The sequence below is a fragment of the Stenella coeruleoalba genome, assembly GCF_951394435.1.
Source record: "Stenella coeruleoalba genome assembly, chromosome: X".
In the NCBI taxonomy this organism is placed as follows: Eukaryota; Metazoa; Chordata; class Mammalia; order Artiodactyla; family Delphinidae; genus Stenella; species Stenella coeruleoalba.
The window spans coordinates 36,783,666-36,801,116 of record NC_137152.1 but is presented as its reverse complement, the minus strand read 5'-3'; the positions used below and the strand labels follow the sequence as shown (position 1 = coordinate 36,801,116).

Below are 17,451 nucleotides of genomic sequence, written 5' to 3'. Positions count from 1 at the left end.
TAAAGAGTTTATAAAACAAAATACCTGAGATGTGTTACTAATCACAAATACCCTTAAATAAACCTCTGACAAACAAAGATGCTAATAAAACTTGACCCCCACCTATGTTCTGCTTATACTAACAGAGTGGGCTTTGTTTTCCACGGTTCACACCTAGTTTTCCTGTGGAAAAAGAGACCAAAACCCTTTTTTCCTTTTAAACCACCACTAAGTTAATTTCAAACCAATTAGTAATTTAGAATCTTGTTCCCTATATGGGGATCAAAAACAGTAAATTAGTATAGGCAGAACATAGGTGGAGAAAAATACAGCCACACTTCACAAGGTCACCTGAAGTTCACTCCCCCTCACTTGGGGGGAAGATCTTTAATGCAGCCTGGCACTCACAGTGTACTTCCCGAAACCAAAAAACTATTTCACACCTCTTCTCTCCCCACACCTTGAGACTTCACCCACATCCTCACTCTCAGCTGATGATCCTGTTTCCTATCTCACTGAGGAAATTACAACAATCAAAAAGAGCACTCTGGGGACTTCCTGGTGGTCTAGTGAGTAAGACTCCTCGCTCTCAATGCAGGGGGCCCGGGTTTGATCTCTGGTTGGAGAACTGGATCTCGCATGTATGCCACAACTACGAGTTCACATGCTGCAACTAAGAAGTCTGCATGCCACAACTAAGAGTTCACATGCCACAATTAAGAAGTCCGCATGCCACAACTAAGAAGTCCACATGCCGCAATGAAGATCCCACGTGCTGCAACTAAGACGTGGAGCAGCCTAAATAAATAAATAAGTAGGGCTTCCCTGGTGGCACAGTGGTTAAGAATCTACCTGCCAATGTAGGGTATGTGGGCTCGAGCCCTGGTCCAGGAAGATCTCACACGCCACGGAGCAACTAAGCCTATGCACCACAACTACTGAGCCTGCGCTCTAGAGCCCATGAGCCACAACTACTGAGCCCATGGGCCACAATTACTGGAGCCCACACACCTAGAGCCTGTGCCCCGCAACAAGAGAAGCCACCGCAATGAGAAGCCCGTGCACCGCAACAAAGAGTAGCCCTCGCTCACCACAACTAGAGAAAAGCCCACGCGCAGCAACAAAGACCCAATGCAGCCAAAAATTTAAAAAATAAAATAAATAAATAATTTTTTTTAAATTAAAAAAATAAAACAAAACAATAAGAGCAAGGATTCTGGGAAAATGGCAGAGTAGGAGGCACCAGGAATCTGTTTAAAAAAAAAAAAAAAAAAAGAGCGCTCTGCAGATTCCCAGCAGCACACCTATCTAATACTGTACCTACACACTCTGCCTTCAAGCCTGTTACCCGGGAAGAACAATCTGTGCTCTTACCTGAAGCCGCCCCTCTCTCACCCTCTTTACCCCACCCTCTCTCAGCTACTGAAAAACCTTGCTCCAGCAGTTTTTCCTCTTCATGGGTCACTCTCTTTGCATGCATACTGTTATGTTCTATATGTTAACAAGTATACATACAATAGTCTCTCAGTATCCTCAGGGGATTGGCTCCAGACTTCCTGTGGATACCAAAATCCACAGATGCTCAAATCCCTTATATAAAATGGCATAGTATTTGCATGTAACCTTCGTGCATCCTCCCGTACTTTAAATCATCTCTAGATTATTTATAAAACCTAATACAACGCAAACGCTATGTAATAGTTGCCTGTGCAAGGCAAATTCAAGTTTTGCTTTTGGGAACTTTCTGGAATTTTTTTCCAAATATTTTCAATCTGCAATTGGTTGAATCTTCAGATGCAGAACCTGCGGATACAGAGGGCTGACTGTACATACTTGTTATTTCTTCCATCTTAAAGAGCGGACTTCTTTCCCTCACTTTTCCGGACTGTTCCTACTCCATTTCTTTGCCCTGACCCTTGGCAATGTAGCTTTTGCCATCATCACTCCACCTAAACTGCTCATCCAGATTACCAATAATCACATTGCTAAATTCAGGGGTCAATTTGTAGTCCTCGTCTTACTCAAGCAGTATTTTTACATCACTGATCTTTCCCCTCTCCTTGAAACGCTTTCTTTCCTTGATTTCTAGGCTACTATGCTCTCTTGGTTTTCCTCCTGTCTCCCTGGTGACTTCTCAGTCTCCTCTGCTATCTCTCCCTACTCTCCTGACTACTTAACACTGGAATGCTGCAAGGCCCAGTGCTTGGTACTGTTTTCCTCTCTATCTACACTCCCTCACTCAGTGATCTTACCCAGTCCAAGCTAAAGATACCTACATGACAATGACTCCCAAATTTATGTCTTCAGTCCAAAACTTCCTCCCAAACTCCAAACTCGCAAAGACAACTGTCGGTTTAATATTTCCACTAGGATATCTGGTAGACATCTCAAACTTAAATGTTTAAAACTGAACTCATGATGATCTTTCCGCCCACATCTCTTCTACTTGCAGATTTTTCCATTCAGTTTATGGCAACTTTACCCTTCTCCCTGTTCAGGCCAAAACCTGGAAGCCTCCCCAACTCCTATCTTTCTCTCACACCTCATACCCGATCCACAGTTAATCCTCTTGGCTCTACTTTCAATATTCATCCAGAACCCAACCACTTTTTTTTTTTTTTTTTTTTTTTTTTGCGCTACGCGGGCCTCTCACCGCTGTGGCCTCTCCCGCCGCGGAGCACAGGCTCCGGACGCGCAGGCTCAGCGGCCATGGCTCACGGGCCCAGCCGCTCCGCGGCATGTGGGATCTTCCCGGACCGGGCCACGAACCCGTGTCCCCTGCATCGGCAGGCGGACTCTCAACCACTGCGCCACCAGGGAAGCCCTGGAACCCAACCACTTTTCACCACCTCCAGGGCTACCACTCCAGACAAAGCCACCACTGCCATCTCTCAAGGATTACCGTAATAGCCTCCTAATTGCTTTTCTCATTCCTAACCTTCCCTCCTCACAGTCTGCTCCAAATAAGCAGCCAGAGTGCCTATTTTTGTTTTAACCTTCTAGTATGGAAAACCCTACATAATAGCATAGAGAATACTATATTAAACCCTATATACCCATTATACAGACTCAATAATTATTAATGTATGACCCATCTTGATTCATCTTTAACCCCCATAGTACCCTGCCCTCCAGATTATTTTGAAGCAAATCTTAGACATCATTCCATAGAGTGATCCCTTAAAAATATAAATCAAATCATTTTACTTATCTGCTCAAAACCTGCTAATGGCTCCCCCTTTAAACTCTGAGTAAAAACAAAAGATCTTTTTTTAAAAAAAAAATCTTTTGGCCACGCCACGTGGCATCTGGGATCTTAGTTCTCTGACCAGGGATCGAACCAGTGCCCTCTGCATTGGAAGCGCGGAGTTTTAACCACTGGACCGCCAGGGAAGTCCCAAAACAAAAGATCTTATAAGGGCCCTGGAAACCCTTCACCATGGGCTTGCAAACTATGGCCCACAGACCAAATGCAGCCAGATACCTGTTTTTATGTGGCCCATGAGCTAAGAATGGGAGCTAAAAATGGTTTTTACATTTTTTAAATGGTGGAAAACAATCAAAAGAAAAAGAATATTTTATGACATATAAAATAAATTTAGAGTCCATAAATAAGCAAATGAGCATGGCTATATTCCAGTAAAGCTTTAAGTATCGTCTATGGCCACCTTTGTGCTACAAAGGCAGAATTGAGTAGTCGTGACAGAGACCATATGGCCTGCAAAGCCTAAAATATTTACTATCTGGCCCTGTATAGAAAAAAATTGCCAACCCCTGCCCTAACCAATCAGGTCCCTGTGTAATCTCTCTGATATTCTCTTCTCACACACTCCATTCCATTCTCATTGGCCTCTTTCGTATCTCTCGGACAAGCCAAACACACTCCTATCCCTGGGCCTTTGCACTGGCTGATCCCTCTGCCTGGAACATTTTTACCCCAAATATCTGCATTGTCTCCTCTCACCTTCAAGTCTTCGCTCAAATGCCACAGCTACGGTGAGTCCTACTCTTACCACTCTATTTAAACTTGCAATGTATGCCTCCTGCCCCACAATCCCCATCTTCTTACCATACTCCACATTTTTCCTTTCCAGAGCACTTACCATCTTCTAACATGATATTTAGTATCTATTGCTTATCATTGATTTCTCCCAAACCAAAATGTAAGTTCCATGGTGCAAAGTTCTTTGTTGGTCCACTGATAAATCCAAAGTGCCTAGAACAGTGCCTGGCACACAATTAGGCACTCAAATATTTGTTGAATAAGTGAAATTCCTTATAATCAAAATTTTAAGAGACTTTTATGACCACCACAGCAGCATACATCTCCACTTCATTGATCCATGTATCAACACATGATAATTGAAGCATGGCAGGTACCTCACAGAAGAAATTCTCCACCTGATATGGACCACAGTGAGGTAACAAGAAGGTCAACACTATTTGCACCAAAGAGTTGCTGAAATCTGTTACCCAAGCCACTGCTGCCAGTTGTTGGCATAGCCAAGAGTGCATGATAACTGTGTAATGGAGAGGCTGGCAGATAGCTACATAACGACCAAAGGCCATTACTGAAAGAAGTACACATTCAGTGGATCCTAAACTAAGGAATATGAAAAGTTAAGCTATGCATCCTAGGTAGCTGATATTTCTCCAGTGGCTTTGGATGTTGACCAGCATTTGGGGGACAGGGGAAGTAGTACAGCAAAGGTCCAAAAAAAGAGAGATTAGACAGAAAGAAATACATGGGGGTGTGGAGCCTGGCATCAAGGCATGACAAGATAATGATGGCTAAATTCCCAAGGAGGGTCATTATGTAGAAAACAGAGATGGCCAGAAAAAGAACCATTTCTAGTTTGGGCCATTCAGAGAAGCCCACCAGAACAAAGCCATCAGAGTGATGAAAAGTGTTACTGAATTTTCTCATTGCTTAACACTACTTGCTGGAAACACCACAGTCAGAATTTTGAAGCCTGATTATCCTTTGCTTAGAACTTAATGCTGGTTCATGAACTTACATGCAACAGAGGAACTGGATAGGGAATGTTGAAACAAGTAAAATCATTAATGTATTTCCTTTTATTACCTCAGCAAGAAAACTAAGAATTAGCAATTATATACCTGTATTTTAACAACCATATTTTAAGCCACGACTTTCATTTAGTAAGCTCATAGTTTACTAAGTAGAGGTATTACGAAAGTAAAGGTAGTATAGATGCATTACAAAATATTTGTTATAAAAAGGTCTTGGATCTGTTAAGATTGAGAGAAACAAAGACTTCACTGGAGCTTCATTAAATCTCTAATTTACTCAGTAAAAAAAATTTTTTTAAGAGTCTTAATTTGGAAAGACCTTTACAAAATGCAGAATCTAAACTCTAAGCAATAAAAACAAAACCACTGCCCTGAAATAAAAAAACCCACTCCAGAATGTTTCTTCCATCCATCTGTCCATCCACTATCCATCTATCAATCTAATATTTATTGTTCATTGGCCATGTCGGGGGTTTGCAGGATCTAAGGATGAAACAGTTTGAGCTTGCAGCCTACTAGGGAAGCTAAGACTCATAGATAAATAACTACAATAGAGGGCAGAATGTGGCAATATGGGGCATTTTTTCTCTCACCACAGTCATGCTGCCAATTACTAACTGTTGTAAAAAAAAAAATCATCCTTTAAAACAGCAAAAATTGGGGAAAATGCAGGTACCACGATAAGGAAAATAAGTAAATTAACAGACATAAATTCAATGTGCTATTATAAAATGACTAAATGATAATTATGAAAAGATGGGAAATATTTTATTTTTTAGTGGGGAGAATGCATATTACAAACTAATCTATGATACAATTAAATACGGATATATTTATTCAATAAACACTAATTGAGCACTGACAAGGGGCAAGAACTCTCTTTTGTGCTAGGGAAAGAATGATACATAACCTTGGCCCTCAAGGGGCTCACATGTGGGGCGGAATCAGGAGAGAACTTAGAAAAGCATAAACAGGCAATGTGTTAAGGCAGTAGAGCCCATGGGAATAGTTTTCCTTAAAAATTTTCCTCCTTATAATTGCTAAAGTGCTATAGTTAAAATAAATAAAATCAGCAGGAAAATTTTTTTTTTAAAAAGCAAGACAAAGTATCCGATTCTGTCAAATGTAAAAACGAGTTTAAAAACTAAAAGTGTTTCTGGGGTCCAGATTGTGTTCTTTAAATACCATTTCCCAGTAAAAGAACCAGGGTTACTTGGAGGAGTGGCTGATCACAGGTCTAGAGCAAGAAATCTACAAGATGAACCAGATAGCAAGGAACCTCATGAAACACCTAGAGCCACTGTCCCTAAGCTATGACATCATATGGCCCCCTTTCTGTGAAGGTGAACATGCAAACCTAACTCCAACCAGACTGTATCCTATGCAAGAGGTCTGGGAAGTGGAAGGCCAGCCCTTCCTCCCCTCTCACCAGGAAATCCACCTTATTACATTCGGAATAAAAGGTGAGATGACATTCTGGAAAACTAGATTATGAAGGGTCGACCTTCCTGCCTTTTCTGGGGGTGACTGGCCTCTCCCAGCCCCATCCTCCCCACCTCCAATGTTGCTTTTGGGTGCACCAGCTACGACTTCTACTTCAAGCAGCTGAATTTCTATGCCTCAGATGTCTCAGAAAACTCTACTTGCACTACCATATGCAACAAATATGCCTATGAGAGTGACTTTCAAACCTATCAACCAGAATTTATCCATTCAGATGCATCTTTCCCTATCAAATGAGTTGCACTTAGTCCAGCAACAGGGTCATCTGTCAAATCATCCTGGAACCCAAGTCATCTATCTACAATGGGTGAGCCACACAAGAACATGGGCCTGGTTGTTTAGAAGTTATGGCTTGTTGCCACCCAGGATCATCTAGCTTCAGAACTCACCTAATTCATCAGATCTGACAGTGAAGGATGGAAATTAACCACCACTATGGCTATTGAAAAGAATAAGCTGAAGGGTCCAGAGGCAACATCCAAAAAAGGGGCTCCAGAAATGGTCTGTACAGTAGCAGAGCTCTAGGAGCGAGTGGGAAGCCTGCTGAGTAACCTTTCAATTAGCAGGATGCTCTCACTGGGAGGGCGAGTCTGGCCAATTTGGTGTTAGCCCACTCTACCACTTCTCATTGGGACTTACCTGAATACAAGCCCCTGTCTTCAACTTGCACAGGTTGCAGACTAAGGCCCACCGACTGGGCGGAATATGGGAGACCTTTGTGATTGGTTCCATCCTCTCAGGACAAGCAATGCTGACCTACAAATAAAACACCACCATAAGGCAGAAGGCACCAAGGCATTCCAGAAGTACCTTTCACAAACCATAAATGATATCACAAGAAGCTCAGAACATCAAAACAATGAGGTGAGCCATGTCTCCTAAGGTTACTATGGGACTTAGAATAAATAAAACCCGTCTCTAGCCACTGCTCAGGCCTTCAATCATTTCCAGTAATATAAATGATTCATATATAGGATGAGAGGGCAGGAGTAGAGACTAGGCATGGTTACCTTAATGAATCAAAGATATCTACACTTTACTTAGGAACCAAAGAAAGCTACTAAGGAAAGGAATTAAGATTCACAAAATCTAGCACCTCTCACATGTTGGAGATGGTGCCACATGCCTTGTGTTTTTTTCATTTAATACTGAATGATGAAAAACAGCGGCAGTGACATAGTATCATTGGAAAGTAGCAGCAATCTGTGTAATGAAGAGATTGCAGCACATAAGTAGAAAAGATGAGGATAACATTTTAAAACCAGTCTTTAAAATCACGCTAACTATCACCAGATTACTCTATTCTTTCAGCCAAAGTAGCTTTAAAGTTAAATTAGTCTTTGAGAGAGTGCTGAAAGAGATGCTTTTTAAAAACACGGAACTTTTTTCCGTGTGAAAATAAGGCGTCAAGCAACTTCTGGTAAAAAGTGTTTTCTTTAAAAATACGTACATGAGTTTCTAAGAGAGAAATGACTTTGAAAAGTGAAGGACTGTTGAGTAAGGACAGTTAAACTAGTACAAGTTCCACCCACATGGAGAAACCAACAGTAGAAAGATCAGAGACATCTAGAAAAGCCCCCAAAGTACTAGAAATCAGGTATTAGAAACCATAAGAGAATGTCAACAGGTGAGAAAGCTTCTTTTAATTTTAAAGAACTCTTCCTGAGTCATGTTCCAGACTTTTAATATTCTGAAAGAGCCTGCTTTATTAGCTGGGGAATTTGCTGCTAGAAATTAGTGATTCTCAGGCCAGAAACCTCAGAGTTCATTTCACATGTCTATTAGCTGGATGTTCTCAGTAAGAAAAAGAAACCACTACTCAAATTAAAAAAACAAACTGACTTCTATATCCATAAGAATACCATAGTATGTACCTAGAACTTTCAGTTTAACTTTGTGAGCTCGACTGCTAGACAGGTTAGACGTTAACAAGAATAAAGGCAGGCAAGTTTTAAAGGAAGAATGAATTTCTGATACAGTATCATCAGCTCCCAATAAACTGAATTCTGCAGTCTCTCTTGTTCTGCACTTAAAATGCTAACAAATTTGCTGGCTTGGATAGGGTTTGGGGAGAGAGAATGTCAATGAGATGTCCAAACAGATTTTTTTTTTTTTTTTAAAAAAACGGGCAGCCATAGGGCTTCCCTGGTGGCGCAGTGGTTAAGAATCCGCCTGCCAATGCAGGAGACTCGGGTTCGGGCCCTGGTCCGGGAAGATCCCACATGCCGTGGAGCAACTAAGCCCGCGGGCCACAACTATTGAGCCTGTGCTCTAGAGACCGTGAGCCACAACTACGGAAGCCCATGCGCCTATAGCCCGTGCTCCACAACAAGAGAAGCCACCACAACGAGAAGCCTGCGCACTGCAACGAAGAGTAGCCCCCTGCTCTCTGCAACTAGAGAAAGCCCACGCACAACAATAAAGACCCAACACAGCCAAAAATAAAATAAATAAATTAAAAATAAATAAATAAATAGATAAAAATAAAAAGGGCAGCCATAAAAAGTAAGAAGTAATGTCTGGAAGCCCTCGGGAAATATCAGCAACTGAAGGACCAGATTAAATAGTGAGGGGTGGCATTCTGAATAAAGACACTCTTAAAAAATGGAATACTACTCAGCAATGGAAAGGCATGAACATTGACACACACTACAATATAGACTGCTAGCCAGACAGAAAAGAGTGCATACTGTATGATTCCATTTTTAGACAAAACGAAACTATAGTGATAGAAATCAAAAAGGTAGTTACTCTTGGGTAATAGGGACCCAGATAAGGACTGGAAAGTAGGTGTGAGGGATCCTTCTGGGATGCTCTATGTCTACTTCTGGGATGTCCTATGTCTTGGTCTGGGTTGTGGTGACAGATACATACATGTGTAAAAACTTATGAAACTCAACACTTAAGATTTGGTATTTTTAAGGTAGGTTTTACCTTTAAAAAATCTGCTGCTCATACCCTCTCCTCTCATCCAAATTTATCCAATACCACTGGTAGTACCACCTATAAATTAATTAGCATGGGCTCACATGCCCACTTGCAAAAGAAGGATGTGAGGGAGGTCAAGTGGAACCATTGTCACCTCAGAAACTTGGGCAGGCATGAAGCATCTCCATGAAGCCTGAGTCAGTCTGAACGTTGTGGGAGAGCAAATGGCCTCACAGACCTGGATGAATTCTTACCTCTGGAATCCACAGGGCACAGCTGACGTGAGCCCATTTAGTCCCTGTCCTGGTGGTCTTCATGGCTCCACCTTTCTTTGGACATAACAGACATTGTGGATGAATGCCCAGGACACAGGAGCGACACAGCCAGCTGCCTTCTGGGACCTTGAGGATGCCGTAGCAGGCCTGGAGGCACGAGGAGGAGAGGGGGGTAATGGTTAGCATCTTCTCACGGGGTCAATGTCTGCTCCGGTACACAGTCACAGAGTACCCTCCACTTTTAGGAGAAAGAGGCAAATAAGGCCAAACGAGCTCATATCCAGGATTTAGTAATTTTAAAACACTCAAAAAAAAAAAAAAGCAACTTCTAGCATCTGTTTTAAGGTCAGCATGTCTGTCTATGAGAATTAACTTTAAGGACGATAGAGTAAGACTAGAAGGAAATACACGCAAAGGTTAGCCCAACTGTTATCTGAGTTTTGTGATTACATATTTTTTTTTGCCTCCGTTTTCTAAAGCTTTCTCAATGATTATGTATTATAATTAGTCAGTCATATACTCACTGAACAACTTCTACATGTCATGCACTGCTGTGATCAAGAAAAAAGTGTTAAGAAATAAGCAGAATGAAACTTCTGAGGAGCAAATGAGCTGATGTTAAAGAGCCTAACAGTGCCTGCTGCATAAAAAGCACTCTCAGGAAACTGTAGCAGTTCCTTGCTTGAGTTGAAGAAAAAGGGACTTACGAATGGATCCTGAATTGAACAGAATATTAGACTAATCACAATAGTCCATAATGAGTTCTTGAAGCTACTTCAAATTCCTTACAGAATGAAGTCGGACAAATAAATAAATGAATTACTATTGGAGGTGCAAGGAGGGAGATTAGTTTGGAAATATTTTAGATTTCCTTTTCACTATCTCTAATTTCGCCCATCCTTCCCCCCTTACTGCTCTACTCTCACCATTAGAGACTATAGCTGGGGGTCACCTGGCTCCCCATGTGGCCTAGCATACCTTCACTACTGACTGATTCACCACCGCAGCTTCAAAGTCTGTGCCTGCCCCAGAAAGTTCACCCACACCTCAGATTCCAGTTCCAACAGTCACCATCATGTTACCCCCGCAACTGGCCCCCTTTCCAAACTCTCTCTATCCATATCACCACCATGCTTCGCAGCTTCCAGATCCAAATTCCTTGACTCTTATTATCCACTTTCCTTCATCTACTGTCCCTTGGGCTTGCTACTAATCCCTACGGAGTGGTCACTAGACTCTGACCTTCCTCTCCATCCCCACCACAACTGCTCCAAACAAGTCATGCCTGGATTGATTTATTTCTAAATTCTCTTCCTCTCCCTTCATACCTTCAATCCTTCTTCTATTTGGCTGCCATATTCTTCTTACTAAAACAAAGACTTCATACCATTGCACAGCAATAAACCCTCTAAAAACCCCTTCTGCTCCCACCCCCAACCCCATCTAAAACCAGGGGCCTACTTCTTGAGACGTGTTTTGTAAGGCCAACAAGCTAAGAATGGTTTCCATATTTTTAAAGGGATGTTAAAAGAAAGAAGAATATGTAACAGGGACTATATGTGGTCCTCAAAGTCTAAAATATTTACTATCTGGCCCTTCAAAGAAAAAGCCTGCTGTTCTTCACCTCAATTCTCAGATCACTGTAGCCCCTGTGTCTGCTCCACTTCCTGACTCCCACCCTCCACTCAACGTCGTTTCCCTCACCAGGTACTTAGTTGACATCATGTATGCTTCTCTACTTTAACTGTTATGTTTCATCTCCTCAGTGATACTGTAAGGTCACTGGGGGTAGGTCCTTTACCATCAATTTATCTGGAAGGTTCTCTACGCTGAGCTTTAGTAGGTGGTTTGGTAGAACAAATAAATTTCACTCAACAACTGAAGCTGGATTCCAACTAGGCTGCTGTCACAAAAGCAGGGCATCATTTTATAAGGTCCCTAACCTTCAAAGCTTTTTCTTTCTCTGAGATTCAGAAAGTCTGCAAGGAAATGAAAGCAAGCTTTCTCCCTAAAACAGAGCCTCTTTCAGACCAGCAGAAGAAAAACCAGAAGCTGGTTCTAGCAATACCCTTTATCACCTGGCCATTTTATTGGGTAGAAAATCATTTACTGAGCTCTTCTGTAGACTTATTCCTGGTCATAAGATCATAGAAGCTTGTATTTCATTGTAGTGTTGTAGTGGCTCTCAACTTTTTCTAGACCACAAAATGACGAAGGCTGGACTGCATTTTTTTAAAAAAACTGCACACATGCACGAACATATGTTTTACATATAATTTCAAGGGGTTAATAAATTTAGTGCTAAACATTATATATATGACAGGTATAAAAACTATGAGCATGTACCTTCAGGCAAATTAATTTAGGCCTCAGTTTGAGTGTTCAATACATGGGCTAAGAAGCAGAAAATGGAATACATTAAGGGCCTTGGAATGGTCCCAATTTTCACAGTTTTTCATGAAAAAATTTAATTATTAAAATCCAACATCTATTGATGTAAAATAAACCTCTCTTCTAAAGTACGGACCGTAAGTGTATTATAGTCACAGAGGAACAAACAGTTGATATAATATGGTAGTTAAAGAAGAAAAATTATGTTTAATAAATATAATTGTCAACATGTCCCCAATTCTGTTGAGTAAACCAAATCTTCCAAATCATTTAAAGTCACTTTTCAGTCAACAGAGGGAGCTCTAACCTAAGTATCTCTTTAGAATTCAAGTGAACCTACTCACTTCGGAAGAATTCTCTTTTATATGAAACTTTATGTGGCATCAACGTCCAGCTTTAACACATACCAGCTTATATTCTGCAAGGCCTGGTCAGGTGTTATTGTCATTTCTTTCTATGTGAGGAAAGGGCACCATTTATAGTCATTACTGGATATGTTTTCAAAGCAAAATATCTTTAAGGAGAATTATTATGCTACATTTCATTTTGTTAGTTAAAGAACCTGGAAGTAATTCATTAATATTTTGTCCCAACTGTGAAGGACAAATACAGAAAATATATACAGATGACCTCAGTACTATTACCTTCAATTCTACTAAAGATCCACAATCATTTATCTGAAAACTCTAGGGTAAGAAACATCAGGAAATTCAGAATTGTTCATATCTTAGGAAAGTGATACAGTATATACATGGCATATTACCTATGGGACCAGGGCAGTGCCATATAATCAAATACATTAATATTTCTCTAACAAAATATATGAGTATTTTCACAAAATGGAATAAAGACTACAAATAGCCTCATACGGGGTGAGTTCTGCTACTGCCCTCAAATCAGTTTTGGTGCCAAACTTCGGTAAAAACTTGTAGTTTTCAGAGCTTTAAAATTTTGGAAATGCATAGAAGGGACTGTGGACCTGTACTGTCAGATATTTAAGTTCGTACTTAAGTAGTAAAGATTTTCTCTGTCACTAAAGGTGAGACATAAATGCCAGTAACTGGTAGAGTGAATATACATTTTCAAAATTCACTCTAAAAGGATACAAGTAAAAGGAAGAAAGAGACCCAACTGATCACAGAATATTCTGAGTACCTTTTAATACAGAGGGTTAGGTTAGGTGGCCCATGGAACTAAAATAAAGTCTTAAGTCCTGGTTTCTCTCTATCTCCTGTATTATCTAATCATTTTAATATCTTTGTAGTCAGGATGATCCTTCTAAATTACAAATCATATCCTTCAGGGTTGACAGGACAAAACCGAAGTTCCTTAGTTTGTCAGAGAAGGCCCTTCACATTTGTCCCCTGTATCCCTCTCTACCCTCACTCTCCATGCATTCCCTACTCGACCCCACCACTCTCCACAGTTCTGAACAGCTCAGAGTTGCTTCTAACATACTTTGCCTACTCTCACTACCCCACCTGAACATGTTCTCCTCTCTGCCTGAACACACGCTGCTGTTTTTTTCTGGCACTTCCCTTTGGCCATTAAGATTCAGCTTGGATGCCACCTTCTGGATGGTATCCCTGACCCCCATCCCTCCCATGCACTTCCACAGCAGCATGGACTTCAATCTACAAAAACACTTGGCATACTATGCTAAATGGGCAGTTTCCTTGTAGACCCTACACCAGATTCTGATCTCCCTGGGGGCAAAGACCATGTCTGCCTCTTCATCACTGTATCTTCAGCATGCAGCACAGTCCTGGAACATGGATGGTGTTGCATACCTATTTACTAGATAAATTAATGAAATGAATGAAACACACAACAGGTTCAGAAGAGTGAAAAATCACTTAGGGTAAGGGAGTTCAAGAAAGGATTCGAACTAGATCTTGAAAGATATGTAAAGTTTTGTTAGCCGGAGGTGGGAGAAGGCATTTTAAATTGGTGTGGCTGAAACATGGAGACAGGACAGCATCAGGAATATTCATCACTGCCCCACTGAGTAACCTTATTTTGCTAGAGCATAGGGCTTGTGGGGGAAGAAAAGGAAAGAGCTGAAAAGAATGTGGATATCACCATCATCATTACTATTAATTTAAAAAAGTAGTGTGGTAGAGAAAGAATGACAACTAGCTATAAGAGGTTGGGTAAAGTCACTTCACCTCTCCTGGTATTATCTGTAAAATTAAGGAGTGGGACGGTTTTTTACAATCCTAAAATTCTATGATGTTTAAAAATGGAGTAGACCTAGTTTCCTGGGAGTGGTATATTTGGGAGACAGAGGAGGGCTCTGGGTGCCAGGATGAGGAGTCCCGACTTCCAGCTGTAGGAAGTGTAAACTCCCCAAGGTTACTGACCATGGGTGTAACCTGATGATATAACAGGGACTCCAAGGCAGAGGAGAGACTCCCAGGCAGGTAGCAAGGAGACTCCCCAGGGGACTGTAAAAGTATCGAACAAGGCAATCTCAATGGCATGGGCATGAAGATACACAATAAAGACCTGGGTTTAGCCCCCTGGAGTAAAGTTAATAAGTCACCTTGGGGATCATAAGAAGTATTATTTCTAAAGGAATTACTGGAGAACAGCCAGGCCAAATCCTTATTTTCACCCTTAAATGCAAGCTGCTACCCAGATATGGGTGCTGGAGATGATCACTGAACTTCAGAAAGGCTGACCGTGGGGAGGTGGCGGTCTCCACTCTCACTAACCTGATGCACACAGATGTTACACTTATCACAGAACACCATATCATTCCCTTCTTCACTGTCTGGAGACCGGCACACATCACAGATCACATCTTCATCATACTCTATGCCTAGCCCTTCCTCTGTCTCAATAGCATGGTTCATATTTTCATGGCAATGGCGTTCCAGGACTTCTACTGTCTTTTCCATAAGATTCTCATCAACTGGCCCACAACCTGCACAGAAATACAAACAATCAATCAACCCATCAGTCAGCTGTCATTCCCAAATCACCTACTGTGAGCCCGGTGCAGGGGTGGGGAGATTCTAAAGGATAAAACCATCTCTTCCCTGATCTAAAACAACCAGATTTTAAAGAATCTTTTACTAGAGCTATTCTAAAATTTACCTATCATCACATATTAGTGTTTGACACATGAAAGGAGAAATACATTTCACCATATTCTTTGTAAGTTATATATACTGACCCTTTCAATTTTCTGTCCAAATCCTAGCCAGTCTCCTCCTAAATCTGTTTCTCTCTCTCTCTCTCTCTCTCTTTTTTGTGGCTGCACCATGAGGTTTGTAGGATCTCAGTTCACTGAACAGGGATTGAACCTGGAAAGCCCGGAATCCTAACCACTAGGCAACCAGGGAACTCCCCCGAATCTGTTTTCTCTTATTCCCACTGAGGGAGGACTTTCATTGGACTTTGTAATCTTGAACACTTTATAGTATAATAAAATAATTAGAATCATATAACTATTTGGATATAAATAACAATTCATTCTTAGCAAATTAGTTCCAATGAGCACATCTAATGGTTACACAAGGAAAATTTCATACAAAAAGGTATTAAGCCATAAAAGAAAATTCTAGGTACTGTATATGTGATTATACATATGAAATATTTGTTATTTGTTTTTCAAACCTGACTTTTAGAAAATCCAATAATATTTTCTAATGACAAACTAAAATATAAAGTAAACTTATTAGCATTCATAAAGGTCTAACTGCAAATTCTGAAATTACCTTTTTTGCCTCTTGATTCCTTTTCCTTCTATACTTTTAATTTTTCTTAGCCTTCTATACATAATAACTCAACTAAAAGATTCATATGATGGCTATTGGTAACAACTAAACATTTTTCTTCTTAGGGGGACTGATGATTTTGTGAGAGCACACATATATTTATTCTAACAGCTTATAAACTCAGGAGTACTTCTCAAAGTGATCCAAAACAAATTTATCCAAATATACCACTTCATCTGCAATATAAGATCCTAAGGAACTTTGGAATTCCACATAAACTACCTTTTCAATGTTGTTGCTACTTATGAAACCAAAAACTACTCAGGTAGTATGTTTAATTTTTCCAGCCAAGACAAATTACACTTTTTTTTCCCCTGGAGTGAAGGAGTATAGTGTCTGGTTATAAGAGCACTTGGATTCAAATTCCAACTTGACCTCACATTGGTTATATAAGCTTTGACAAGTTATTTACCCTCTTTAGGGCTTAGCTTCCTTATCTATAAAAATAAGGATAATAATACCAAACTCATTGATTTCTTGTGAGGCAGAGATGAGATCATGTTCATACATTGCTTAGTATAGTGACTGGTATGCAGTAAGCACTCAACTTTTAGAATTCCTTAATCTGAATAAAAAACATGCTTAAGATAATATTGTTTTTGAAAGTTTATTTTAAGCTCTTAAAACCTTACTACAATATCATTCACTCTAAAGGAATGCTGGAGATAAGGTAATCATCTTTTTAAAACTCATCCAAGCCTAAATGCAATGTGGTATCCTGGACGGGATCCTGGAACAGAAAAAGGTCATTAGTGGAAAAACTGGTGAAATTCCAATAAAGTCTGGAACTTAGCTAATAGTACTGTACCTGTGCTGTTTTCTTAGCTTTGACAGATGTATCATGGTAAAGTGAGATGTTAACATTAGATGAAACAAACTGCGTGAGGCGTATATGGTAACTGTATTAAAACTGCAACTTTTCTTGAAAGCTAAAACTATTTCAAAAATTTTTTTGAAAGCTTATTTAAAAAAAAACTCATCCAAAGGGAATTAACTGCAAAATACCAAAGGGACTTTGTTACAAGGCAGTGTCATGTTGAAGGCAGCACTGTAATGACTATAGTGTATATGGATGTTGTATGGTTCATAAACACAACTGTACATTGAGCCATCGATCCACTTGATTATGCCCTCATACTCTCATTTTCCCTTTCTGTCAGTCTTTTATTCCCTTCTCTTTGTGGTTCCGACCCTAAATTTTTTTGACCCCTCTCCTTCCTCTTAGAAGGCAGAACAAGAGAAGACATAAAACAAAATGTTTTAAAAAGCAAGGAGTTAGTATTGGTTACTGGCAGAGTAACTATCACCACCATGCCAAACTGGATTTAGTATAATTTTAATTTTGTATTCACATGCATTCAGATACCAACCTCAAAAGAAAGAAAGAAAAAAAAGGGAAGAAAAGGAAAACCACTGATCCTTGTTGTACTAACAATGAACAAATGTGATTCAAACAAAAACAAAATCAAATGTATCCTTTACCATATCTCATACAGAGAGTTAAAAACCACCCAGTTTCACAGGACCACTTGGACCTAAACACTGTTTAGACTGAA

General features: G+C 40.3%; 2 protein-coding genes across 6 annotated transcripts in view; both read right to left on the bottom strand.

The window, feature by feature from the left end:
• Window positions 1-17,451, bottom strand: part of JADE3 (jade family PHD finger 3) — a 151,722-nt gene that overhangs the window by 13,482 nt on the left and 120,789 nt on the right. For all 5 annotated transcript variants that reach the window (XM_079910191.1, XM_079910188.1, XM_079910190.1 and 2 more), the window contains 3 exons: window positions 14,828-15,039; window positions 9,699-9,866; window positions 7,156-7,272 (listed from right to left, as the gene is read on the bottom strand). In XM_079910191.1, the coding sequence (XP_079766317.1) occupies window positions 7,156-7,272; window positions 9,699-9,866; window positions 14,828-15,039 (497 nt within the window). The remainder of the gene's footprint in view (window positions 1-7,155; window positions 7,273-9,698; window positions 9,867-14,827; window positions 15,040-17,451) is intronic.
• Window positions 4,160-5,398, bottom strand: LOC307180368 (olfactory receptor 2J3-like). The gene is given in 3 exon segments (XM_079910580.1): window positions 4,160-4,599; window positions 4,603-4,698; window positions 4,700-5,398. Coding segments are annotated over 3 exon segments (633 nt in total). The 5' UTR covers window positions 4,907-5,398; the 3' UTR covers window positions 4,160-4,269.